At 40.6% G+C, this 27990-nt stretch overlaps 1 protein-coding gene across 50 annotated transcripts in view; it reads right to left on the bottom strand.

The window, feature by feature from the left end:
* RIMS1 (regulating synaptic membrane exocytosis 1) overlaps positions 1–27990 on the bottom strand; it is a 232049-nt gene that overhangs the window by 120898 nt on the left and 83161 nt on the right. For all 50 annotated transcript variants that reach the window (XM_053381174.1, XM_053381183.1, XM_053381178.1 and 47 more), the window contains 2 exons: positions 8090–8433; positions 3331–4208 (listed from right to left, as the gene is read on the bottom strand). In XM_053381174.1, the coding sequence (XP_053237149.1) occupies positions 3331–4208; positions 8090–8433 (1222 nt within the window). The remainder of the gene's footprint in view (positions 1–3330; positions 4209–8089; positions 8434–27990) is intronic.

The raw sequence follows: 27990 nt of genomic DNA, 5'->3' as shown, positions 1-27990 counted from the left end.
TCCCTAGTCTTTTTTTCTGGTTGTCAAATATGCCCATGGGCCAAAAAAAGGGTTATAACCCACCACATGCCATGAATACTACTCTAAAATTAGGCCAACCTTGTGAAACATTGCAAATGCATATTCCAGCCAGAGTTCTTGGTTCAGGAAAAACATTTAACTCACGAAGCTTTATCATCCACGAGATATATAAAACAAGCCCTTTCTTAATAGCATGAATGATAAGAGAGTTGAGGTACTCTCCCTATATGACTCCCTTACAGCGAATTTTTCAAATTCATACTAGTGAATAAAACTACACTCTATTTCCATATAAGTACAGAGTCAGAAGACTTTAAAACTGCTGTTGGAAATTGCATATCAAAAACGTCTCTGGTACGGTAAAGCTTTTATGAAATTTGGCAATGAATTAGCAGATGTTTCTGGAACTGTAGATAAAATATTCAGTAGCTAACTTAAGAAAATATTTATGGGAAATGACAGATGAAACTTAAATTGCACAGACTCCATCTAGTGGCCAATTTAGCATAAGGTTTAGCAAAACTAGAGGATTAATTTGAACCAATTCATTCCTATTGTGCTTGTAAAATTACATATTTACATTAATTTATTTATTTCTAACACCAACTCCAAAAAGGAGTTCATATATCACATAAAAAATATCCAATAAAATCTGGTCTTTGCCCTGATTCTGTTTGCATTCCTACATATTCCAGCTCCACAATTCTATGTAGTACTGATGCCATTAAAAGAAAACAGTTCCTGAGCTGCAGGAAAAATATATACCTCTTTTTATAGCTTATTAAATCACTCTAAGCATGAAAAACATTTCACAACATTCTGATTTTCTACTTTTTTCAGTTCAAGAATTGCTGATAACTTGTCAAGGTTCTGATTGGCTTTTCCTCATAATGAACCATGGCATGCTCCAATCACACGGGTGAAGACATCTTGCTAGTCCCTCCTACAGCAAACCAGTGGGTGGGAAGTTTTTCACAAAAGGCAATGACGGAGCAATGATTTGGGAGAAATTAGACAATTTGTGATTTAACTAACTAGTTATTTCAAGTGCTTATTGAAACGAAGAAAATGGGTCCAAAAATGGCTAAGCTTCAGGTTCACCTCACATGATGGGACAACACTTCTTGCCTAATTTTGCCTGTCATACCCCTGTATGCTATGTTTGATATAATACATGACCCTGGTTTACAAGGGCAAGAAAAAAATGTAAAGAAACAAGCATGCATAAAACACCTATCACTTGGAGATGTTTTATACCTGAAAAACTAACATTAAAAATATCCTGCCACATTCTGGAATGCCCCTCCTCACCAACCACTCCGGTTATTATTATGTTTATATTCCACCTTTTCTCCCAGGAGAGCAATGTGGTTCTCCCCCTCTTCCTTCTATACAGCATCTGCATTCTCTACCAGCCTTCAGGTTAAGAACATTCCCGCTGGATGAGGCCAAAGGACCATCGAGCCCAACATTCTGTTCTCACTGTGGCCAACCCATGAGAAGCATGCAAACAGGATCCAAGTGCACCAGTACTCTCCCCATCTGGGACTCCCAGCAACAGATACACTGCCTCCAACAGTGGAGGTAGAACATAACTATCATGGCTTATAGCCATTGACAAAAAAAAATTCCCCTGAAAAATTGTCTAATCTTTCATAGTAATCCAGGTTGGTGGACACTGCAACGTTAGTGGACATCTCTAGCAAATTCTACAGTTTAACCGTACGCTATGTGAAGTGCCCCCCATCCACTGTCTTGAACCTTCCAACATTTGGCTTCAGTAGATGGCCTTGGGTCCCAGTCTTATGAGAGCAGAAAATATAACTCTGTGTCCACAACATGCATAATCTTATGCACCTCTATCATATCCTCCTTTACTTGCTTTATTTCTAAACGAGAAAGCGCCAAATAGTGTAAACTTTCTTTACCAGGGGAGTTGCTTCAACCCCTTGATCGTTTTCTGAACCTTTTCCACTTCTAGGAAATCCTTTTTGAGGTGTGGCAACCAGAACTCTACCAGCACTCCAGCCATCATCACACTAAAGATTTGTATAAGGGCAACATTTTCCTGACGGTCCCTACCATGGCATTTCATCCCTGCTATTCTCCCTACTCCCTTCAGCTTAGCTTCCCTGCCTCTTAGGTCTCTGTCCAGTCCTCAACTGGCCCTACAAGGCTAATCTACATACCTTGTGTGAGTTTTCAATCCTTGGCAAACTGACAACTTCCCTTCTCTCACAGATGCTGGACTGTGGAACATCAGAACAACTTAATTCCCTTGTCAGATGGAACTGTTGTGAACATTCCATGACATCACATCAACTCATCCAACCATTTTTAGAAATTTCCTAAAGGGAAGTTCTATTTCAATGCCGTGGGCTTGCCATTACTATTCACACCATAAGAAAAGCAATCCATAGCACTGGGTAAAACACATAGTGCATTTATGCATAGTTACTAAGAAGCAAATCCCATTATTAAATAGGTATTACTTCCTAGTAAGTATGTATGAGATTGCAGCTGCAATTTACTATATGATAAAGTAAAGGTTGACTACTTTAAAATAGTCAAACCAGAATTTGAATTTGAGAGCAAAGATGCACCATGACATGCCAATGCACAAAACAGAAAATGCAACAATAAGCCGATTTTTTTCCTGCTTGCGGAGGCCACCTCACCTTGCCTAACAGTACCTCTGGTTCTGTTGGAAAAACACATATCTTAAACTAACCCCCTTCCAAATAAACAATGCAGAAATGCTTATATCCCCTATCTGAGCACATGTTCTTCCTTTTCTTGTTGCTGGATCATGGCTATTGTGGGGAAATCAGTGGGGACATCTAAGGAATGTGTTTAGATAAGACCATTCTGGTACTGTCTGTCCACATTTCAGATACTCAGTTTATTGCAGTCTGCTTAATATCTAACAAGCTCTCCTTTGAATAGCTATACAATGTGATTTATATTAGATGGGGCGCAAACATCACTATGGGCTGCTAGTCTCTAGCTGTTGTTTTTATTCTGAAGCATTCTATCTACATAGCAGAGCCCTTTTGAGGAACCACAGAAACCCACAGAAGAAACTAATCAGGGCAGGGAAGAGGATGCTTTCTGTAGCAGAGGGCATATTTTGTTCTTTAGCTACGACTCAGAGTAAAGCACTATGGTTGGAAACCCTATGAAAGGAAAAGCTATAAAGAGAAAGCGGCCTTCTTTGTTTTTACAAAATTTCAGTAAATTATGACAGGAAAGGCACGTTTAGATCAATTTCCCACACACACATAATATATATTTAAATCTTTATCTTACCTTTTTCACTGACACTTTCACTTTCTATTTCCACGTCATCACAACTGGTATATTCAGGTGTTGATGCTCCTTCTTCCTCAGAGCTGCTGACTGACATTTGTCTTTTCTTTCCACCCCGTTTCGATCTATGGGGCTTTGGTGGAGACGGCCGCACTGATTCTGACTGGTCAGAACTAAGGGAATCATTCCTTAGCATGGTCTCCATTTTCTCCCGCTTTGCTTTCCGACTGAGAATAGCAGAGCTAGGATCTAGGCGACTCTGTGTTTTAAAGGGGTCGTGATTTTTGGATTCTAAGTGCTCTGTAGGAACCACGCTATGCCTGGGAGTTGGTGGGCTATGGTTAGCTAATTGTTTAGAAACAGAAATCCTTACATCACCTGTTCTTTCTATTGCATACGCCCTCTGAGTATCCGGGCGAGACTTTATGTCCTGAGTTCCTTGCACCTGTGAGTGCTTTCCTAGTTTATTCTCAGGTACCTCGGGCTCCTCAACTTCTGTGTGTGGCAAGGCAACGTCACTGTGTCTTCTTTCATGCCGTGCTTTTGAAACTTTTGCATGCATGCGCATCTGCTCCTCGTCGGGATGCGGCTTTACGGGATACCTTGCCAGGTTTGGATCACTCCTGTATCGAGTGTGATAGTCATCTTCTTTCCTTTGCTTCTCTCCATCTATAGCTTTGCCTTCCTCAAAATCGTGTGGGAAGTCTGAATAGTCCTGAGACCTCCCTTTCTCTAATCTTCTACCATCACGTCTTTCTTTAAATTCCCTCTCATCTCTTTGTCCTTCACCCTGCTGGAGTGAGGATTTTGGCACTCGTTTGCGCTCACCTTTTACACCTCCTTTCCCATTCTGTTCAGACCCTGCAGGTGTCTTCTTCCTGATGGGAAGGGGTGGAAGAAGAAGAAGAAGAGTTTGGATTTGATATCCCGCTTTATCACTACCCGAAGGAGTCTCAAAGCGGCTAACAATCTCCTTTCCCTTTCTCCCCCACAACAAACACTCTGTGAGGTGAGTAAGGCTGAGAGACTTCAGAGAAGTGTGACTGGCCCAAGGTCACCCAGCAGCTGCATGTGGAGGAGCGGAGACGCGAACCCGGTTCACCACATTACAAGTCTACCGCTCTTAACCACACCACCACACTGGCTCTCTTCTTTCTCACTGGAGGAGAACGAAGGGGACAAATCACACACAAACCAATGGCATGTGCCCGAGCCCAATTTTGTGCAAGCTACATTGCAATAAGTAAAAATTTAAAAAAGCTTCATTACATCGTGCCAGACCAATGGTGCACTTCCTTAAGTATAATCTACATTGACTGTCAGCATTTAAGACTGGAGTTTTTCCCAACCTGGCCTGGAGGTGCCAGGAATTAGCCCTCAGACCTTTTGCATGCAAAGCATGTGAGGTACGGCTCTTCCCCATTAATTAAAGAGAAGATTATACAAAGCCTTTGAACTTAATTATCGCCTGCATCATTATTGTCATGTCAGAAAGGCAGGTGCTAAAAGAAAAATAATGAAATCTATTTTCAGTAATCCCCAAGTTGTTTTTTTAAAAAATAATTTCCATTTGGGAATAGGTAAAGAAGAATGTATAGGTCATTTTAAAAAAAAACCTCCATTTAGGACCAAGGCATCATGAGTCTAAATATTTGTGCCAGTAAGTGTCTCTCCATGTAAGCAAAGGAATCCCTGAATCCTCTCCCAGCAACATTCAGCAGAGCAAAAAAAAAGTATTTATACAGTGACTCTCACATTTCAAAATGCTTGCATCTTAATTGCATGAATATGGATCTGGACAAATGAAATTCAGACTCAAATCTGAAAGCATGTGTTGAAAGAAGTCATAGAGCCCTTCTGAAAGTTTTTATTTGCTTGCAGCTAGTATGTGTTATTTTGAAAGCCTGGAGCAAGAAATGGCCAAAGTTGATCAGAAACCAGTATCACTAAGTGTAATTACCCATAAAGCAAGAGAACGGATCTAAAACTTCACCTTAATCCATGAACTGCGGAATTAAAAGGTGCACCTGGCTTCTTCACTATGAAGTTTTCAGTGATTGCTGAAGATGCACCTCTTTAGTCTATGGCGCATGAGATTTGTGTTCTCAGGACCCACCTTAGTCCTGTGACTGTAATTTGCTTTGTTTATAATTCTAAATTTGAAATTGTTTCATCCACCCTGGACCTGCTGGTGAAGGGCAGGTGATAAATAATAATAGTTGTTGTTGCTGCTGTTATTTTTCCCAATCCTGTTGACCAATAACAGAGTATTCCAAGCATTCCATTAACTTCCCTGCAAGTATGGAGCATCAAGTTCCTGCCTATTTTACAGCAAGGTAAAGGTAAAGGGACCCCTGACCATTAGGTCCAGTCGTGGCCGACTCTGGGGTTGCGGCGCTCATCTTGCTTTATTGGCTGAGGGAGCCGGTGTACAGCTTCCGGGTCATGTGGCCAGCATGACTAAGTTGTTTCTGGAGAACCAGAGCAGCGCATGGAAACGCTGTTTACCTTCCCGCCGGAGCGGTACCTACTTATCTACTTGCACTTTGACGTGCTTTCGAACTGCTAGGTTGGCAGGAGCAGGGACCGAGCAACGGGAGCTCACCCCATTGTGGAGATTCGAACCGCTGACCTTCTGATCAGCAAGTCCTAGGCTCAGTGGTTTAACCCATTGTGCCACCCAGTACCACCTTCCAAAGAAGCCATATGAGCATGCTAGACACTAACAGTCCATTCAGCCAAACCTTTGTTTCTGCTGTCACCCATACAGTTTCCATTACTTCACAACACGGGAGCCAGCTCCTAGGGGCTGAGGTGCCTTCAGCCCTCTCAATAAAATATTTGAGGGGGCTTCCCCCCAAGTCAATGGGCACTGTCATTCAAATAGTGTGTGTGCGCACCACGGCATGTGATCAGTTATGTGGGGCAGGGTTTATCTGCCCCCAGCCCAGCATTTAATTCAAGTTGGCACCCCTGCTTCACACGGTGCATAGGTAATGGAGTTTGCCACCACCAACCTGGTTAACTTTAATAGGGGATTAGACAAATTAATGGAAGATAAGGCTGTATGCTGTCTCCAGTAGCAGAGGCAGTTATGTCACTGAATACTAGAGACTGCAAGTGGAATAGGGCAATTACACTGCTTGTGAGCTTCCCACAGGCATCTGGGTGGTCACTGTGAGAACAGAATGCTGGACTAGAGGGGCCTTTGGTTGAATCCAATTAAATGTGCCTAGAGAAACTGCTGTCATTTCAAAAAGAAGCTTTTTGGGCAAAAAGGGAGAACAGAGTATTCCCAACACATGCATGGTCATCCAGTATGCATCGCCCTTCTTGGGATCCAAGCCAGAGGGTGGGTGGGTGAGGGTGTGTAAAGTAGGGCTGCAATGATCAGATGATTAGCTGGTTTGTGTACTCTATTTTAAAATGCCTTGATAAAACTAAAAAGATGAACCTGATAAGCAGATTTTAATTGGTTTTTTAAAAATCTTTTAAAATACTGTAAAAGTACCCATTAAAATTGCAGGTGCAATTCCCCTCCAGTGCGAAATAAAAGGGGGATACTTCCGTTCTAAGGATACCTGTGGTACACATGTGCATCAGCCTTGAAGAGACAAAGAAGCCAGCTGGAACCAGCCAGCTTCAGGGAAAAACCCTGCCCTCAAGATCCCAAACTATTTAAAAATGGCTGCCGTTACACCTCAGAGTAGGCCAGCACTAGCAGTGTGTGTAGAGTCAGTTATTTAGTTTTGGGGTTTCCCACCCCCCACCTAGTTAATCTTAATTCTGTTTTTAGTACATTTTAACTAAGTGCAAATGTTAATTTTGTTGTAATGTTGAACTTTAAGTTGGCTCTGTCCTATTTAAATTTGATGCTGTATTTTGAGAATCTGATGAAATTTGTTGAGAGCTTCTTTGAACATTGTTCACCATGGACAAGTAGCATACAAATAAGGTAAGCCATACACAAAGAATACTCTCCCCTCCTTTAGAACTGTAGTCTCACGTGCAAATGTATGCTGAATCCCTATTGCATCCAATGACATTTACTCCCACATAATCGTGCATAGGTTTGCATCTTTCACAAGCTATTTCACAATTATTTCATCAATGAATCAAGTCAACTCAGCTCAACAATATTCAGGTGACAGACCACCACTGTGTCCCGTCCCCCCCAAAAAAAACCCCCCACCTCAGCGGAAGAGTTACATTTGGCATACTCATGTAGTGTTGTTTTCGTTCATCTTGTGTCATTTACAGATTAATATTATCAAATTATTTTCAGTTTAGGACAATTTGTTTTCTAATACTAACTTTAATTGTGCACATATACAGAAGCTGGGATTTGTGCCTTTAAAAAGTCCAACATACATGCATGTAATTCTATATTCCAAATTAATGTCAGTTTGGTGAATATGTGCATTTTGTGAAACTCCTACTTTTGCAATTGAGTTCCTCTTCCTCTGTTTTCCTTTCTGTCCTTCAATACAACTTGGTAGGACATGTAGATACTTCAACTAATCTAGTGTATCCCTCTCAGTACTGGTCCTGTTGACACTGTATGGGGGTGGGCAAATTTTGGGGAAGGTCTCCCGTATTGCGTATATGCAAAGCCATTGACAACGTGCCCCTCTGCACACCACTAAAGTGTGGCCAGAGTGCACTGAGATTTTATATATTTATAATGCCACTCTCCACTGCTTAACATTATAGCTGCAATTCTTCCCATATGGGCAAGACCCATTGGCATCAGTGTTACCTCTCTCTCGGGGGTTCACTTCTAGACCTTGATGAAGTCTGCTTCTGTTCCAGGCCCATAGCTTGCTGGGATACCTCTGTGCCTTTCCTCCTGTCAGTTTGCACACCACTAGAAGGTATTTCCTGTGAGGAGGTGACTGCTGTGCTTAGGGGTGTTTGAGATCTTGACCGTTCTTGAAGCCTCGCTTTCTTTTCTCTAGGTGCATCTGAACTGCCACCAGTAGCTGTATCACTCAGTGCTCCGTCCTGACTGGGTGGCTGTTGAGGACCACTTCCAAAAAACCACGCTCCAGATTTCGTAAGGATCTCTTGTTGCTTTCGACATAAGTTGCATACCCACATAACCTAGTTACAAAGAAAAATAACAGTCTAAGTACTCTTCAGTTGCTGAAAGGCTTGGTTGTCTAAACATTCAAGAAGAATAAAACCTCCCTCCCGTGACGTTTGTGCTGTTGCTCATGCTCAGGACATGCTTGTGGAGTGGACCACTCTTGATTAGCTGCAGCCAAACATATTGCAATTGCATGTTTCGCTTGGGCTGCACCAAACATTTATGTTCCATCAGTACTCTGAAGCACCGTCTGGGTGTTCAAAGCATGTGACGATAATCACGGGAGGCAGGAGAGCAGGACCGCACTCGCACAACCTGCACTGGCCCCTCCCCAATGCTGTCGGGCATTTTGGAGGATGTCTGCAATACAAGCAGGCTATCCCCATGAGGTGGAACTAAGACAACAGCCTATACACACACTGGCACGCTGCCTCACTGCAAGCATGCTCTTAAACAAACGGTCAGCATTAGGGAAGAGCCGCAATGGGGCATGGGTAATGGAGCGAGCAAGCATGGACCTGCTCCCCTGCCTCAAATGAAGGCCTAGAGAGGGCCTTCTTGGTCCCACCCTGTGGAACGCCCTCACAGCACATGTCAAGGAGCTATCCAAGCTTTAGAAGACATCTGAAGGTAGCCCCACATGGGGAAGTTTTTAATGTTTAATGTTTTGTTATGTTTTTCTATATACTGGAAGCCGCCCAGCATGGCTGGAGCAACCCAGTCAGATGGGCAGTGTTATGTACTGAAGTTCTCACCCTGGGCCAGCAGGGGGATACTGTAGATAGTTTTCACTCAGGTCCACGTCAGTTATTTTAGGCGGGAAACCCTGGGTTGTTGTTGCTACAATGTTGATAGCTGGCTGCCTATAAAAGCAGACCAGCTGAGCTGTTTGCTGTTCAGTTTTCTGTTCCAGCTTACAAAATAAAGAGCTGCTTTGGAGAAATCGCTGTGTCATCTGCCATGTCTACCCACTATTCAACAGGCGGGATATAAATAAAAAAATTATTATTGTGATGATGGTGGTGATGGTGATTATCGCATGTGTTGAACATACAAATAGGACTCAAAGAGTCAGTATGGTATAGTGACTAGACTACAAACTAGGAGGCCCAGTATCAAATCCCCACACACTAAAAAACGAAGGGCACTGGGCAGGGCACAGTTTCTCAGCCCGGCCTTTTCCACAGGCTTGTTGTGAAGATGAGGTGGGCAGGAGAGCAGGGACCAAAGCTCAGTGTTAGAGCACATCTTTGAATGAAGGATGTCCCAGGTTCCATCCCTGCCATCTCCAGTTCAAAGCATCGGCTAGCAGGTGATGGAAAATGAAGAAACCCAGGAGAGCTGCTGCAGATCAGAGTAGATCTAGATGGGCAAATTATCTGACCTGGTATAAAGCATCTTCCTAGGTTTCCCTAAGTGCCTTAGAAGAATAAAACTGGTGGGAGTCTCCTATTCATTAAGTTCCACTAATGGGTAGAGATGTAAGAACCCATCAGTTTGGGTTCCCTTAGTTCCTCATTTCAAATTCCATTCTTCACATTTCTGCAGCAATATGTGGATTTACTTCTTTAACCCTCGTGAAAATTTGCCAGCATTTTCAGTGCAATCTTCTCCCTAGTAAACACAACTTTGTATGCAGTTGTTTTGATAATGTGCACGTTTTTGCAAGCATTTCCCCCTAACATAATGCATTTTCTGTGTTATTCTCATGAATATATTCATTTTATTTCACATTCCACTCCCTAATGCGGGCTTCCTCAACCTCAGCCCTCCGGATGTTTTTGGCCTACAACTCCCATGATACTTAGCTAGCAGGACCAGTGGTCAGGGGTGATGAGAACTGTAGTCTCAAAACATCTGGAGGGCCGAGGTTGAGGAAGCCTGCCCTAATGTATGCATTTTTATAAAGCGTGAATCAGGTAGAATCGGATTTAAATGCTGAATCAAATTTTTCCTGTCCCTACTGATACACCGCACCAGCAGAAGGGAGGCATTTTTCACCGATCTCCCCCCACCCCCGCTTCTTTGTCTGTCAAAAATTTGCTCTTGAAGTTTAGGGGAGCCTCCAGAACAGCATGAGAGGTGGCTGCATGAGGAATAGCAAAAATCACACACACACACACACACCCCGTATTCCAGTGGGAGCTTCCAGTGTATCCCAATTCCTTCCTTGAGCATAAGGGACTATTTGTGTTTTTGAACAGTTCTTAATAAGAAGAAGAGGAGGAGTTTGGATTTGATATCACGCTTTATCACTACCCGAAGGAGTCTCAAAGCAGCTAACATTCTCCTTTCCCTTCCTCCCCCACAACAAACACTCTGTGAGGTGAGTGAGGCTGAGAGACTTCAGAGAAGTGTGACTGGCCCAAAGTCACCCAGCTGCATGTAGAGTAGCGGAGACGCGAACCCGGTTCACCAGATTACGAGACTACCGCTCTTAACCACTACACCACATTGGCTCTCCACAAACCAAGTTCACTTCACATATGAGGTGAGTTACAGTATTTTGGCCACCAGATATACCCTAACCCCCTCTCCTTAACGAAGAAGTAAGCAAATGCAGCTGAATGTTTTGTTATCCTTTCAATCAAACATCCAATGACACATATCCAAAAATCAATCAATCATTACTCTTGAGTATGGTTTCATCACTCTCAAATGCTCCCTAGGGTAAGGTTACCAGACGTCCCCATTTCCCGGGACAGTCCCCGGATTTACAAATCAGTCCCTGTACAAAATCCATTGAAGTTGGAAAGTGTCCCTAGATTCATTGAAAAAAATCTGGTACCCTTACCCTAGGGCTAAGCTCTCTCATGACACAATGGTCCAAATATAATAGGGAAATGATTACTCTTGAAATTTCATTTTGAGGAAAAGAAACAAAAGCCTTGCCTTAAGAGACAGATGTTTAAGAAGATAAAATATTATTCATAGCACAAGAAAGGTTCTATCCTCTCCCAGGAAGGTATGAAATCAAGCACACATTCTATTTCTGGGCCACTACCGCTAGATTTTTAAATTTATATTTTTGTCAAGAACAGCAGCACATTAAGGCCAGATGCTGGCTCTAAGGATTATGCAGGGATCAAGGCAGTCATGCACTGTACACGATAAAAGAGCAAAAGGGGGGGAAGGAGGGGGATGGGAAGAGTCAAATAGCAAATCTATGCACACTTAGTTGGAAGTAAGTCCAATTAATATTAATAATAATGGGCACTTGCCCCTCCCCATAAATGTAATTAGGATCAGGTTGTTAGAAAAATAACATGGAAATGAACAGAAATATTAGGAGTTGGATCCAGGAATTGGCTGCAATCCTAACCATGTCTACTCAGATGTTAGTGTCATTGAATTTAATGGAGTCTACTCTCAGGAAGAAGGGTTATTATGCAGCGTTAGTCATGCCTAGAGTAGACCCACTGAACTCAATGGGTTTTTTTTTAATAGACATGGATAGAATTATTTTGTTAATACTTTCAGGGCCCATTGATTCACTGGGTCTACTCTAAGCATGACTACGTATGCATCCAACCAACCAACCAAAGGAGTTTTCTAAGAAATAATTCTAAATTAAATATTTTACAGAAATGTTTCATAAAATTAGAAAAGAAGCAACATTGTATAGCTGTGCATCAATGCAAAGCACAAAAATGAAGTACACTGCATATTGAGTAATAAATCAAATAAGGAGGAAATGCAAAAAGAAAATAAACACTATCTAAGCGTTACTGATATCCAATCGTAATAAGGTGCCTACCAGTACCACCACCATCCCCCAAAATTTCAAAATGTTTCAGTAACAATGGAAATGAATAATCTTGAAATAGTAATTGCAAGAAGCCAAAAAGAGTTCTTCCTTTGTCAAGGAATGAAGAAACATTTGGCATGCATGCAAATATCAAATTATCTTTAGATACTGCAAAGAAAATAAGCAAATGAAATATCTGAGTTCATATAATATCTAAATTAAGTATTATTAACATAATCCCAAGATTCATTGTGTATTTTTTGGTTAAATGCTGGATTGGACCTTACTAAAGTTAAACTTTTGTAGTTTAAATATTTAAGTTGTGGGTATAAGGAATAAAAATGAAAAGTGTTTATTACAAAGCACATTCCCTTTTCACAAAAGAGAAAATGGTTTTATAAGAAAAAAACATTCATGTGTTAAAATATTTTTAAAAATCTCATCAAAAACTTAAAACCTGCAGTAGACCAATCAGTTTTAGTTTAACAAAAACAAACAAAAATATAGCTGCAGTGAAATAATAGAGGCAACTTCAACAATAAACAGGAAGAAGAAAAAACACTTCCAACTCCAGATAAAGTGAACATTTGCAAAAGAAACAAATGAAAATACCAGTTAACACTACTACACTTGCCTGTTAGCAAGCAGTCGTAAGATTCTTCTTGTGTGTGTATAGCATGTGTCAAAATAGATCTGAGCAAAAATCCAATATTTTAATTAAACATAACACATCTGATGCTCATGGAAAGATGGAAAAATAAGGGCATCATTCAGCTCTTATATAGCTGGGAGCTTTGCCAGTGACTTCTGTGGGTTGAACTCCATAGCCTAGATACAGATGTTCAAAAGTCCCCAAGTTCACTACTACCGAAACATGCACCCTGTTGTGTTTCCGATCAAAACTAGCAAATTGAAACAAATGTTCATTAGTGGAGCTATTTATAGAGCCCATGTGCTGTATTGAGGGGGGGCCCTCAAAAAGTTGTCTAAGCCAAAACCCAACACAATATAATTATAAACTATTGATATGAAATAAGATTGACCACAAAAATCCCACACATGTCTACTCAGAAGTAGGCACCATTGAGTTCAATGGGGCTTACTCCCTGGTAAATGTGCACAGAGCTGTAGTCTTTATCCTTCCGCAATGCATCCATAACATTAATTTTCCATACAACACTGACAGATGCTTCTGGATATTAATGCAACATATGTGAAACACACAGATCTTCAAAAGAAACATTCCTGAATATCAATTTATACTGATGCACTTGCACAGCTTCATACTGTGATTATTTATTTTGGATGAAACTATGTGTCCTAAATAACTAAACTAGCCATGGCACAAATATACATGTGTATCCACCCCAACCACCTATCCACACACAGAAACACAAACTTTTTTAAAAAGCAACAACACCTATATATGTGAAAATGCTGTGCCTACAACAACCAACCAGTTAAAAATTGAAACATTTTGTCATACACACACACCAAGCATTTAGAGTTAAAAACTGAAACCTTTTGTCATACACACATACAACAACACACGCCACAAATTACACATGAACAAAATCTGTATTATACTCACATAGAGACTACACTACCATCTCTGTTTAGAAGTTGCTCCAGAGCTCAGTTAATACATGCAATTTGGCCGCTGGCCTTGAGCTACAGTAGGTCCAGAAAGGGGGGGGGGGGTAGAGACAAAAGTCCTTCTTCCAAAGAGGGAGGGGGACAAACCTTGAGGTGATATAACAGTTTCAGTGAGAAAGCCGCTTAGTGAAAAAATATTGTGTAGGGAAGTATGTGGAGCAAGCAATCTAGCAGCATGCAGGAATTATATCCTGATTGAAAATACTGGGCCATGGTCCAAACTAATCTAAACTAAAGCAGGTCTGTGTAATAACTTATCTTAACAATCCACAGATGTTAGGCAACCAAACAAACACACTGATGAAGGATTACAGTCCTTTAATGTGGCTTCTGGACCTCCATGCAATGCACCAGGAACTCTAAGGAGGATTCTGTGTTAGAGAGAGTTAGAATCTGCATGTATTTCTAACTGCTTCTAACGTGCAATTGGAATAGATTGCTAAGAAATAAATTTGCAGTTCATTTCTTGTTCTTGGGTGCGTCCTGATGCAGCATTTCAGCAAATCATCAATGTGGTTACTGTGTACCTACATAAAGCACATACATGTTTGCATGTGTGAAGCTTTGAGAGGCAAACTGCTGTCACTGTTAAAAGTGGACCAGTCTGTGTTCGACATTCTGCGTTTGCACGGAATACTGAGCCTGGGTTTCTGGCTTATTGTGATTTATCAGGGCTGAGGAGCATGCTGAAGCAGCAACGCTGCCAGAGCACTCTGCTTCACTCCTCCTCAGGTGTGAGTGGGATAAACCAACCAAGATGTCTTCGCTTCCATTTCATCTGACCCCAGGATAATGGCTTGCAATTCCATTACAACCTAGGTTTCACTAGCCAGCCTGGAGCCATCGTTTAATTCATTATAAGATTTCTTAACCACTCTCCACCGTAAGATTTCATGGTAGGTTACAACAATAAAATGTACAGTCATAAAAAACATAATTACTGTTTCAGAACACAGAAAACTGTTCCAAATGGGACAGAAAAATATAGATTCAACAAAAACCTTAAATATCAACGACCAAGGAACCATAAGGCACGTCTTCAGCATTTGTTCCTCGCTTGTAGATTGTGGCTTGTTATGTGGCAAAAAACAACAATTATCCCTGGTTTGGACTTAACAGGAAGGCAAGGGCTTTATGTTTGTTTATCTTGGTCATGCCAGGGAAGGAATGAAGCAGGAGCAATTAGGCAATATGATTTGCTCCTGGGAAGCCACGATAAACCAGAAATTCTAGCATATCTTTATGTGTGGATCTGGTTAAAGTGTTCATTTTCATGCTATGTGGAAATCTTCCCATGTGTTACCTTATCACATGTAAGTCTCACTTACCCCCTTGTGTGGCAACACTTATGCTAATAATAATAAAGAGTCAAGCACACACAGGATTAATCTCAAAATGATGAGTCCAGGATTCACACACAGATCCATGTGAAAACATCACTGTGGTGGAAACATGCTTCAGAGAAGTAAAAGGACTGCATGCTTGCGTTCGTGTGAACAGTCTGGAGTGTTTTATTCATAACCACATATAAGCCTCACACTTACTGTCTCTGGCCCTTCCCACTGCAGTCTGTGGCCAGCAGAGACATTATTCCTGTACTAACACAACATGAAAGCAAAACATGAAAATCCTTGCAATGAAATTGCAAACGCACCACACATTGCATAACTTGGCACTTACATTTTTGAATTTTTAACTGCTCCCTGCGCAAACATGGAGTAAAAATGCATTATCTCTTAAGCAATTTTCTGTTATTGTGGAACTGAAAAGGCTGGTTCACACAGCCTACCGTCAGGAACATAAAAATCAACATGATCTAAATGTTATGGTTCCCTCAGCACACAATCCTTGGCCAGAGAGTTTGCAAGTTCATCCAGCATCTACAGCTACATTTAAGACCAGGTGTTATATAACACCGTTAAGCACTGAACTTACCACTACAGCTCTGCAAAGCAATAGCAAATCTACTTTAAGTCACATTTTATGGAGTTTGAATTTGGATGTTGGCTATTGATTCAAAGTAGCTTTATGCTATGTGCATTTTGAGGCTGCTCTGGTTTTTGTTTCCTTCACTGCTTTTAGCTTTTACTTTGCCTTAGTTTCCCTTCACCGCAGCCAGTGACCAAAACAAATAAATCATCACTACGGGTAAGAACAAATAAAAACGTATCATCCACATCAAAGAAATGCTTGTCTTCATTTTAAGTAGTTTATATAGTCTGCCTTTCCATATAGGATTTGGAAAAGGGACAGATTTACATGGCTTTCCATAGCCTCTCCAGCACTCTGGCGAGGCTCAAGATGTTGACAACGTAGCTAAGAATTGCAGGATGTATCATGCTGTCAGGCACACCAAGCAGATTCTGTTAGAACATTATGTTTTGATGACAACATTATTGGTTATATTTGTTCAGGAGGATGGTGTTCCTAAAAACAAAAACAGCATAGGGGAATGTATTCTGTCTACTAATTAGATTAAACCATTTCCCCCACCAACATCAAAATGTCAACTATTATAATTTACAACAGGCAGTAATCTAAATATAATCAGTTGCATCAAGCATCATGGTACTTCTCTCAGTAGGCCAGTGGGGCGAGAATACAGATGCACACAGCAAAGATTCTTCACCCCCAGACCCTTTCATATTAGTATTAAAGCCTTTGTTTTTGGAACATGGTCCAGATCCGGTTGCTAACGCTCTGTTATCTTCCCTAAATAGGGAAGAGTGCTATGAACCACCCTGAGATCGATGGATGAAGGATAGCATACAATAAACCAAATAAACAAAGGGTGGAACCCAGTCAAATTTATTCAAATGTCCATTCTTCTCTAAATATTGCTTAACTAACAAATATACAAGGAATTTTCAATTGATTTCAAAATTCTTCAGGGGATGAAGATACTGCTTTGGTGTCTCCTCCATTAGAAATCTGTGATTGTAGGCCTGTATGGCTCAAATTTCATCCCTCCCTATTTTTACTGCCTACTTTAGGCTCATGGAGAGAGAAAAACTAAGGTTTTTGCCTTGATTGTTTAATTTATATAGCTGACACAATTTCAGAACGGGGGGGGGGGGCTGATCAAAGTATAAGCCGCAATACTATTTATTGAACCGGAGGCCACAAAAACAGGTACGCCTTAATATCAGACATATGGATGAGGATAGATTCTGCCCTGTTTACATAAAGTCTAGCCAAAACAGCAATTTCCCTTCCCTTCATTGCTTTTTTTAAAAAATGCACATGAAACAAAGAATGCTTCGCCTGCCACTGATGTATGCTTCACATAATTATGGTGCTAAACTCTGGCATAGCTTCACTCTGGTTCAGGCTCCTGCCTATGGCAGGTCAGTCTGATCAACAAACTAGTAAAATCAGAAAATCTGAATGTGAGCCAATCTAGGCTCAGTGAAATCAATGAGAGTAAAGCTGACTTAAACTCAAGTACTCTAACTGCTGTGGTTTACGGATGAGCCTGCAAAGCACTGCCCACTTTTGCTTGAAAAAAATAATAATTCAGAAGATATAGAGCTCGGTTAGATTCATAAACTATTAAGATGTTTTCCCTTTCTAGCATCTTGCACATACAGTGATATGCAACCTAATTCACATGCCAGTTTTATGTGGCACTAAATTTTTATGTTTCCATTCTATTCAGGCTCTTATTTCATTTTCATCACTGGTCTATCTGAGCTATCATATTCCTCTCATAAATTCTGAGGGTCAAACTGCACATCGTGTTTCATGTGGTAGCATACAGCTATATCTGTTTTTCTTAAATTAATTACAGCAGCCAGGGGTGGGGACACACAATTGTTATCAGGATCACTGTGTGCAGGAAGGATAGATTTATCCCTTCCCTTCCCAGTTGCAATCCCTTCTGCACAGTCCTGTGATCCCCAAAGCAATATGGGGTTCAATGGCTATAGTGAAATAAAAACAAGCATTAAGCATAGCATGTAGTTGGATACTGGCATTTTCATACACATGGGCTGAAAAATAGACAAGTCAGAGGCACGTAATGAATTGAGGGTGTGTGTGTGAACAACTGGGATGTCCCTCCTCCCATAGTACAATAGCATGTACTACTACATGTCTGAGTGCTGAAGCTAAGTCCAATAGTGCACTTGCTCAATAAGCATAACTGCTGAGGTTTGAGAATAAGTGAGTAAAAAGCAACTCATCTAGCCCATGACCCAAGCGGTACAATGAGGGACAGATACTGTTGAATCCTACAGCCCTTTAAACGTATAATATCCCCACCCACCCCAGGATTTTAGGGGAGGGAAGTGAGTACTGGGATATGAACATCACACAACACACTTTCCCTAAACCCTAATCCTCCCCCAGGATACTATAAGATGCTAGCCACAGTTCAATGCAGTCATTTTTACCACCCTGTTCCTCCTTCTCCTCCCTTGTAGTTGCTGCAAACGTTTCTGCCTCCTGGAGGCCATGTTCTTGGGTTTATTATACTTTGTTTTCCTACATGGGTGGCAAGTCCTGTAACGATACACAAACCCCTTCCTTGTTTGTGAGTAACCCCATTTTGCTGCCAAACTAATAGGTACAGAACATTAGAAGGTTTGTCCTCAGAAGGAACAAGTGGGAACCTGCAGCAAAGTGTTGAAGTATATCCCCAATCACTAACAGGTTCAGGATACAAGCCAGCTTAAAAAAGAGCCTTATAATGCTTTGGGGGACTTATTACGGGCAGGTGGGTAGGGAGAGATTGCAGGAGAAGAAAAGGGGCATGATTGCTTTTTCTCTCTTCATTCCCTTGTTATTCACTAAAGCTGCATTTATTAATTCAAAATTTAATCTTATGTCACTGCCAACAGAATTTGCTTTGTAGAAGAGGGGGGGAAATCTTACATAAGATAATCATTTTTCCTGGTTAATAGAAGTTCAAACCATGACCAGTTATCCCCAGAGGTTATATTAGGTTTTTCCCCCCTTTGCAGTGAACAGCACATCAATAATGCTGCATAAAGACAGGTGTACTAAACAGAACAGAAAGACTGCAATCCATTGCAGATATGCAAACACTAGAATATCATGCGAAGCTTCCTTTTATTTTTAAAATGTCTGTGTTTATCATAATGCTACAGGGAAAAGCTTCTCTTTTTTATGTGAAATTATTAAGCGACTGCATGATTTTTAAAATTCTAGCAGTACAAACCTATTCACAATTATTTGGAAGTAAATATCACAAGATATATTTGGAAGTAAATATCACAGTCTTATTCCCATCTCAAGTTTTACATGAGAACGATGCATCTAAATCCAGCAGAAGCATGAAAACTGCTTCAGCACCTACTTTCAGCGCTATTCTTTTTTAATCAAATCCATTATAACTAGTCACACATGTAAATAAATACTATTTTGTAAACAAAATGTGTGCAAGCACCGAGTAGAAAAAGATGCTGGACTGGAGAAGGTCCTACATGAAAATTCATGATCTAAAACAAGCCCTCACAGAGCAAAAGGCAGTAAACATACAGAATACATTGGCACCTCTGGAAACATTTTGCCAACCAAGGAGAATCTTCCTTCCCTTTAGAGCCATCAATGGAAAACAACCGTCACACGAGAGATGTACATTTTAGATTTACCAAACCTACACTATTTAAGCCTGTTCAAGTCAGTCTAGCCTGGGGGTGATATTTACTCCACAGCTTTGAAGTTGTCACCTGCCATCAGGTGACAAACAAGTGGGCAGTCCATGGAGTGGAAGAGGAAAGGACCTTGCCTGCTGGTGAGATGAAATTATCCACCCTGATCTGCTGCCTCACCTGGATTAATTTGGGCAGGATAGGACCTGTTTATTGGGAATTGGTGAATCATTTACAGACATTACAGCCACCTGCATATGAAAGCATTTCTGAGTGAGCTGAATATGGTTATGGGCAGATGTGAAGCAATCTGCATTCTGGGCTTCACTGTCAGCTCTGTTACTGCTAAGGGTCTTAAGATGTAAGACCCTTGTATAAATGGAGCTCCTGCATTTGAAAACCAATATTCAGAACAGCAATTGAAATTCTGGGGGGTGGGTTTAAAAATAAATCAAGGCAGGAAAACTAGACTAATATGTGAATGCTGCATGAATCTGTTAACAAACATTACTGCAAAGGGACAACAAAGGGCTCCCCCCTCCCCAACTTTCACCTTTGTTGCTCCTACCTTCTGGGGTGTCCATGGTCTTTTCATAATTCTCTCCCACCTCTTGTTCCAGATGCAAAGGTCTGAGGCTAAGTTGATTAAGTCTGTGCTATCTGTGCTACCGAGCACAAGGGCAACTCAGTAAATCTGGGGTGGAAGATTTGAGGAAGGGGGAGAGAAAGTATCAGTGCTCTACAATAAATCCGAGTGGATATCTTACGATTTCAAAAAAGAAAGCTGGAGGAGAAGCAATGTACTTCGGGGAAGAAAAGGGGATGTAAGGGTTTTGGTTAGTTAAATTTGTTGGGGAAGGCTAGGAAAAGGGTAGAGCATCGTGAGATTAACATGGAAAACTTGGACGCTGAGAAAGAAGGAGATCAGGACAGGAAAATGCTGTGGTGTGTTTTGCGCCAGTATAGGGATATCAAAAATATTTTATGATGCATCAAAAAATACCTTTGACAACCAGTCTGTAAATTGTCGTTTGCAACAATTTAAGAGAAACCGTGATCTTAAGTTATTACACTGGCAGGTCAAACATGGAAGAAGGAAAGGACTTCTGGTTAGGCAAGGGGGAAAAGGAAAGGAAAAGAAGTGCAGAAGAATGAGATCTGGAGAAGTTAGATGGTAATGAGAGTCTATGGTTCAAAATAGCTATTTCTATGATACTAAGTTTAAGTGAGATTAGAATTTTGCTTTAAGTATTAGCAATCCATTCAGCTCTCTGGCACTTACCTGTATTAATGTGGCTGGGCATTACCAAAAACAAGCACAAAACTCACACAATGGGAGGCATATAATGAGCTGCCATCCAAAACATGAATGTATGTTCTAGGCTGGAGGGAAGATGTGAGTGATCACTCCATATCACTAAAAACGTCACCACCTTTTTCAAATATGATAATCAAGATTTTGTTCATGGAGTCTTGTTGACACCAAGTGGATATAGAATGCTCTCTCCAGGAGGTCGGGATTTGCAGGTGCCTCAATTTAGGGGTAAAAGGTAACCCTATGTTCAGAGGCTAGAGATCCACATTTCATGGAAAAGGCCTAGAGAAGGCAGGCATTCTCTGGATAAAAATGACCTTGTTAAAAATGGCAGTGGTGTCACACAGTAGTGAAAGATTAAATCATTTAAGAAAGCCGATGCATGGCAACGCTTAGGAACACAAGGGAATATCAATCCTTAGTAGAGATTAATTTCCATGTTGATATAAAGAAATCGTTGAAGGAAAAGAGGAATAGAAAAGACCTACTAGAAATAAGGTACTTGTGGCTTATGAGTTTGCAAAGCTCAGTAAAAGCCTGCCAATCAGCCAGCCATCTTAAACAATGCAACTCAGCAAAACCGTACACGATGATCATCATTCGTTAAAAACCTTTGATTCACATTTAATAATAAATACTTGCAACAGCAAGGTTTGTCAAATCCGTTCCATAGGCTGAATTAAACAATTGGCTGACTGGGAATAAGAAATCTAAGCGCTGAGATATGAAAAGTAACAGGCCACAATAGCTAAGAGCAGAGACCAAAGAGAAGCACATCTGAGGACTTTCTGACAAAGGGAAAATTAGGACTGTCTGTATTGGGGGAACCTGGACATTTTCTCACAAAAGTACAAGAAGACAAAATGGCACAACTAATTCTTGTGGAGGTCAGAAGCCAGTTACTCCAGGTTTCAAAGTGTTTTAGTGCACAGCTCTAGCAGAAGATGAGAGGGGGAAAGCCTGATCCCACAGCAGAGGCTTAAATGAGAACAAGAGATAATATTCATGGTTTTTTCAGAAAAAGTCACAGAACTTGGGAAATATGTGGGAGATCAACCAGAAGTGTGAAGATTTAAGGAAAGTTTGCTTTGCTTTTATTTCCCTGCTTTCCATTTTCTGGAAATTTTTGCATCTCCAATGTTCCCCAAGCATCACTCAGTCATCTAAATGTGCATTGCAGCCATTGTTGATCTAAAAACAACTGATTTGTACTTAATAACAAAAAGCAAGGTAAAGTAGGAACCTCCAAGAAACCTTAAATTTAGTTAGCCCTTACTTTCTTACATATAACCTATCTTATTCTCATGTATGGAATTTGTTTTCTAATTACATTTCAACCAGTAGAGCTGTGAAAATTCACTGATAGATATATATTGTTTGTACTTCCATGTCATTGCCTATGCTACACTTACATTCACCATTTACCTCATTCAGATCTTGCACTCTCAGTCACTGCATTCATACGCCTGCTGTTCACCCTATTCATACACATAATCACTCATGCACCCCTTTCACATACTCAGCTTAACTGAACACAAGTGCATCAGTACTGTCTCTTCACTTCCTCATACTCCTTTCTGACAAAAGATCATGACTCCTTATTTCCCTCATGCTGGTAGTTTAATATCTTAATATTCATGGCACCACAACAGCTAAACCAATAGCTGTAGGTTCTCATTTCTCTGACCTCTGGGGCGTCTGTGACCCAGCAGCTCATGCGACGGCTGGGACATCTCAAAGGTCATAGCCTTCTTCTACCTTTTCATTATCCAAGTTCCTGTTGTGCTTTCAGAAAGGTTGTCAAATTTAGCACCACCCAATTTCAGAAATATGTGCTTTCATTTGACAACTCTCTATAGCAGCTTGAGAAGAGCCAGCAGCTCATTCAAAGTTGGCTTTGACTTCACCATTAGAATAAAGCAAAGGTAGGGAACGTTCCCCCTTGAGATGTTGCTGGACAACAACTCTCATCATCTCTGATCATGCAAGCTGGGGCTGGTGGGAGTTGGCACCCAACAACACCTGGAAGGTCCCTGGTTCCCCATCCCTGCTGTAGAGATATTGTAATATTTGGTAGTAGCTGATAATTGCATGCAAGATTACGTTTATCCCTTTACTTTTCCTTCTCTAGACTTCAGAGCAGTACTGCATACAAACAATCTGACTGAAGAGCCAATCACACCCGGAGAGCCAAGATCTGGAAAGTTCCACATTATGAAGAAATGAGAGATTGCATCAGCTCTAGTGTGAGAGAGAAGGGAAAGGAAGAATTGCTGGTCACTTGAATAAGCAGGAAATACTGTAAATAAGTTTTGCAGGTTATTGAAGCTCTACTAAAATATATGCATTATTTTTAACCAGCGACAACAGTTGGGCAGAAAAAAAGTGAACAAATGTGTATCACCAACTCTGCCATTACTGAATTCAAGTCTCTAAAACAATGGCCATCTGTAAAAAAAAAAAAAAAAAAAAAAGGGTAGAGGTAAAGGACCTCTGACAGTAAAGTCCAGTCGCAAACAACTCTGGGATTGTGGTGCTCATTTTGCTTTACTGGCCGAGGGAGCTGACGTTTGTCCACAGACAATTTTTCCGGGTCATGTGGCCAGCATGACTAAGCCGCTTCTGGCAAACCAGAGCAGCGAACGGAAACGCCGTTTACCTTCCTGCCAGAGTGGTACCTATTTATCTACTTGCACTTTGACATGCTTTCAAACTGCTAGGTTGGCAGGAGCAGGGACCAAGCAACGGGAGCTCACCCTGTTGCGGGGATTCGAACTACTGACCTTCCAGTCAGCAAGCCTTAGGTTCAGTGGTTTAGTCCACAGCACCACCCGTGTCCCTATCTGTAGCCAGCCTGAAAATTTCAGGTCAGCCATAAAGGATAATTGTCACCTTGGCCAACCACTCCCTTTCAGCTTAATCTATACCATACAGTTGTAAAGATGGCATAGAGGAATCCCAAACTATGTCACCCTAAATTCTTAAGATGCCTATATATAAATTATAAAGCATCACTGATGTACATGGAATCAAGTAGTGTCTCATAAACAAAGATGATAGATAGATTATAATCTAACATACACAACTGGGGGAAAGAACAAATGAAGAGAGTTGGAAGGAGTAAATGTGGCGATGCAGACAAGGATGAATTATGTAAATACTTTGAAGTAAGAACGAAAGTGGCATTTATATAAATCACTAGACAATAATAATAATCTGAAGAAGTAAAAGTAGACTGAAATATGTGTGTGCGTGCGCTTTTAAAAAGACTCCTAACGGTAACAAGCTGCTACTGATCAGAAAACAGAGAAGCAAAAGCATAATCATATCCTTCAAAGGTGCATTCGTTTTGAAATCAGTAGTCTTTAAATCTCTCACGACTTTCTGTTACTGTCCTTAGAGTTGCAATGCAAGTTTCCAATAGAATGCTCTGATGTGAAGCAGTTACATTAGTAAGTAAAGGTAAAGGTACCCCTGCCCGTACGGGCCAGTCTTGACAGACTCTAGGGTTGTGCGCTCATCTCACTCTAGAGGCCGGGAGCCAGCGCTGTCCGCAGACACTTCCGGGTCACGTGACCAGCGTGACGAAGCTGCTCTGGTGAACCGGCACCAGAGCAGCACACGGAAACGCCGTTTACCTTCCCGCTATAAAGCGGTACCTATTTATCTACTTGCACTTAAGGGTGCTTTCGAACTGCTAGGTGGGCAGGAGCTGGGACCGATCGACGGGAGCTCATCCCGCCGCGGGGATTCGAACCGCCGACCATGCGATCGGCAAGTCCTAGGCGCTGAGGTTTTACCCACAACGCCACCCGCATTACATTAGTGCTGTTCCTTATTTGATACTGAAGAACTTGGGCTCAGCAAGCATTGGGAATGGTTCTCTCAATATTGAAAGTAGTTTTCCCACTTCAGGCATCTATACTAACTTTCTTCCCTACTATGCTAAATTAACACAAGTGACCAAGAGATGAGGATGAGTAAAACCCACTCTACTTGCATCTTGAATTCAATTATGTATCTTGCATTCAGTTATTACAATTATTGCTCTAGTCCAGGGATTTCCGAACTGTGTTCTGCAGACCACCAGTGGTCCATGAGGCTTATGCAGCTGGTCTGTGGCATGTCCATATTAAATGTGCATTTGGATTTTTAATTATCTATTGCTTCTTTTATTTTTTACATTGTGTTTTATTGTATTGTGGTTTAAATTCTATGGATTCAAATGGTGATAAAATAAAACACAAAAAATCAAAGAAGAAAGAAAGAAAGAAAGAAAGAAAGACAATACCATTAAAAATTATACAACATCTAGCACAGCGTATTACAATTGCTATAGCAGGCATATATATTTAAGTAATCTGCCAAAACCTTGAGTAATCTTTAAGGTGGTCTGTAGTGGGGAAGGGTTGGGAACTATTTCTCTATCTTTTGGCCTCACTGTAAAACCAGGGAGGGTGGTGAGTTTTTACCCTATACAGTTGTACCTTGGTTCTCAAACACCTTGGTACTCGGACGTTTTGGCTCCCGAACGCTGCAAACCCGAAAGTGAGTGTTCCGGTTTGCAAACGTTTTTCAGAAGCCGAACATCCGATGCGGTTTCCGCGGCTTCTGATTCAGTACAGGAAGCTCCTGTAGCCAATCAGAAGCTGTGCCTTGGTTTTTGAACCATTTCAGGAGTTGAACGGACTCCTGAACAGATTAAGTTCGAGAACCAAGGTACCACTGTACAATCTTATGAAACCACAGATATGTATGCCACAATAAACATTTTTAGCTAGGATAGCCACATATCACCAAGGGAGAGGACAAAAGAGGGCACAGGTTCACAAACATTTATCATACGCTAAATTATAGGTTAAAAAATCAAATTTAGAAATAACAATTACTATAAATAGAAACACAATATTTCTCAGCATAGTGCAGTAGGCTAATGAGATTATTTGCATGCCTGCTCAGTCTACTGTTCAAGTTAATTGTTCAAGGTGTCCGCTCTGCATTCTGAAAGTTATTTATCAATAACCCATAGTTGGACTAGTTTAATAGAAGACCATCTTCGGTAAAGTAGGACACATGGCTATTCTTTTTGAACAAACTCTATTCCTTTGAAGTTTGTCACATCAGCATAAGTCATTGCTACGTAATCTAAATAACTGATAGCTCACTAAGTCTAAGTAACCCCTAGATAACCAAAAGAGATAGTAGTTCTCACAGACTATTTGCGGTATCATTTTTGACAGGTTATTTAAGAGAAGAAGCCAGGACAGAGAGCATTCGCAGATGACCTAGTACTTACATTGCAAGAGCCAGAAGCTAGTACGAAAAGAGTTTTGGAAATAATCCAAGAGTTTGGTCAATTGGCAGGATTTAAATTGAATAAGTCAAAAACAAAGGTATTGGAGAAAAATCTAACACAGGTTGAAAAAGAAAGGTTTCAGAATGAGACAGGGTTGACTGTGGTTAAAAAAGTGAAATACTTGGGTATAAACATGACAGCTAAGAATGTGAATTTATTTAAAGATAATTATGAAAAAACTTGGACAGAAGTGAAAAAAGACTTGGAGATTTGGTCAAATTTAAAGCTTTCCTTGTTAGGTCGAATTGCAGTCATAAAGATGAATGTATTGCCAAGAATGTTGTTTTTGTTTCAAGCATTGCAAATAATGGATAAAATGGACTGTTTCAAGAAGTGGCAAAAAGACATATCTAAATTTGTCTGGCAGGGCAAAAAGCCCAGAATTAAATTTAAGATATTAACGGATTCAAAGGAAAGAGGGGGGTTTGCCCTGCCAGACTTCAAACTGTACTATGAAGCGGCAGCTTTCTGCTGGCTGAAAGAATGGCTGCTTCTTGAAAACACAGACATTTTGGATTTGGAAGGTTTTAACAATATTTTTGGGTGGCATGCATATCTGTGGTATGACAAGGTTAAAGCACATAAAAGTTTTAAAAACCATATTGTCAGAAAAGCACTATTAAATGTCTGGGTCAGATATAAAGACTTGCTGGAAAACAAAACTCCAAGGTGGCTATCGCCAATGGAAGCAAAGGCTGTTAAAAAGTCTAATATGGAGTCAAAGTGGCCAAGATACTGGGAAATCTTGGAAAAGGAAGGGGACAAATTGAGATTGCAGAGTTTTGAGAAATTAAAAGGGAAGGTGAGAGATTGGTTGCATTATCATCAAATAAATGAAGTGTTTAAAATGGACAGTAAAATTGGCTTCCAGGTGGAAAAATCAAAATTGGAGACAGAACTGTTAGAACCCAGTACTAGAAATTTGTCAAAAATGTATAATTTGCTGCTGAAATGGAATACACAGGATGAAACGGTTAAATCAAGTATGATTAAATGGGCTCAGGACATGGGTCATAATATCATGTTTGCTGACTGGGAAAAGTTGTGGACCACCGGGATGAAATTTACGGCATGCAATGCCTTAAGAGAAAATATTATGAAAATGATCTATAGGTGGTACATAACCCCAGTCAAGCTTGCAAAGATTTACCATTTGCCTGATAATAAATGTTGGAAATGTAAAGAAAAGGAAGGTACATTCTTTCACCTTTGGTGGACGTGCCCGAAGATTAAGGCATTCTGGGAAATGATCTATAATGAACTTAAAAAGGTATTTAAATATACTTTCACCAAGAAACCAGAGGCCTTTCTCTTGGGTATTGTCGGCCAAGGGGTGTTAAAGACAGATACAACTTTTTTCATGTATGCTACAACAGCAGCTAGAATACTCATTGCGAAGTACTGGAAGACGCAAGATTTACCCACACTGGAAGAATGGCAGATGAAGGTGATAGACTACATGGGCTTGGCAGAAATGACGAGCAGAATCCGAAACCAGGGAAGAGAAGCAGCGCAAGAAGATTGGAAAAAGTTTAAGGACTATTTAAAGAAATACTACAAAATTAATGAGAGTTAGAATGATGTTGGATTGGAAAGTAAATGGTTACTATTAGTAATGGTTAAGACAAGGAGAATAAGGAAGATTAGCTTGAATTTTTATTAAAATAAGGGAAGATTTGCTGAGTAATTGATAAGAACTTGGAATACAGAGAAGGGAGGCATGAGGAAGTCGGGGAAGAAAGGTGTAAGAAACTAAGATATGAAATGGTACATGTTTTTTGTTTTGATTGTGTTTTTTGTTTGTTTATGTATTTGTTATATGTTTGTGTTGTTATAAAAATCTGTAATAAAAAATTATTATAAAAAAAAAAAGAGAAGAAG

This window comes from Podarcis raffonei, chromosome 3 (genome assembly GCF_027172205.1).
Source record: "Podarcis raffonei isolate rPodRaf1 chromosome 3, rPodRaf1.pri, whole genome shotgun sequence".
NCBI classification, from domain to species: domain Eukaryota; kingdom Metazoa; phylum Chordata; class Lepidosauria; order Squamata; family Lacertidae; genus Podarcis; species Podarcis raffonei.
This window is presented reverse-complemented; position numbering and strand designations above follow the sequence as displayed.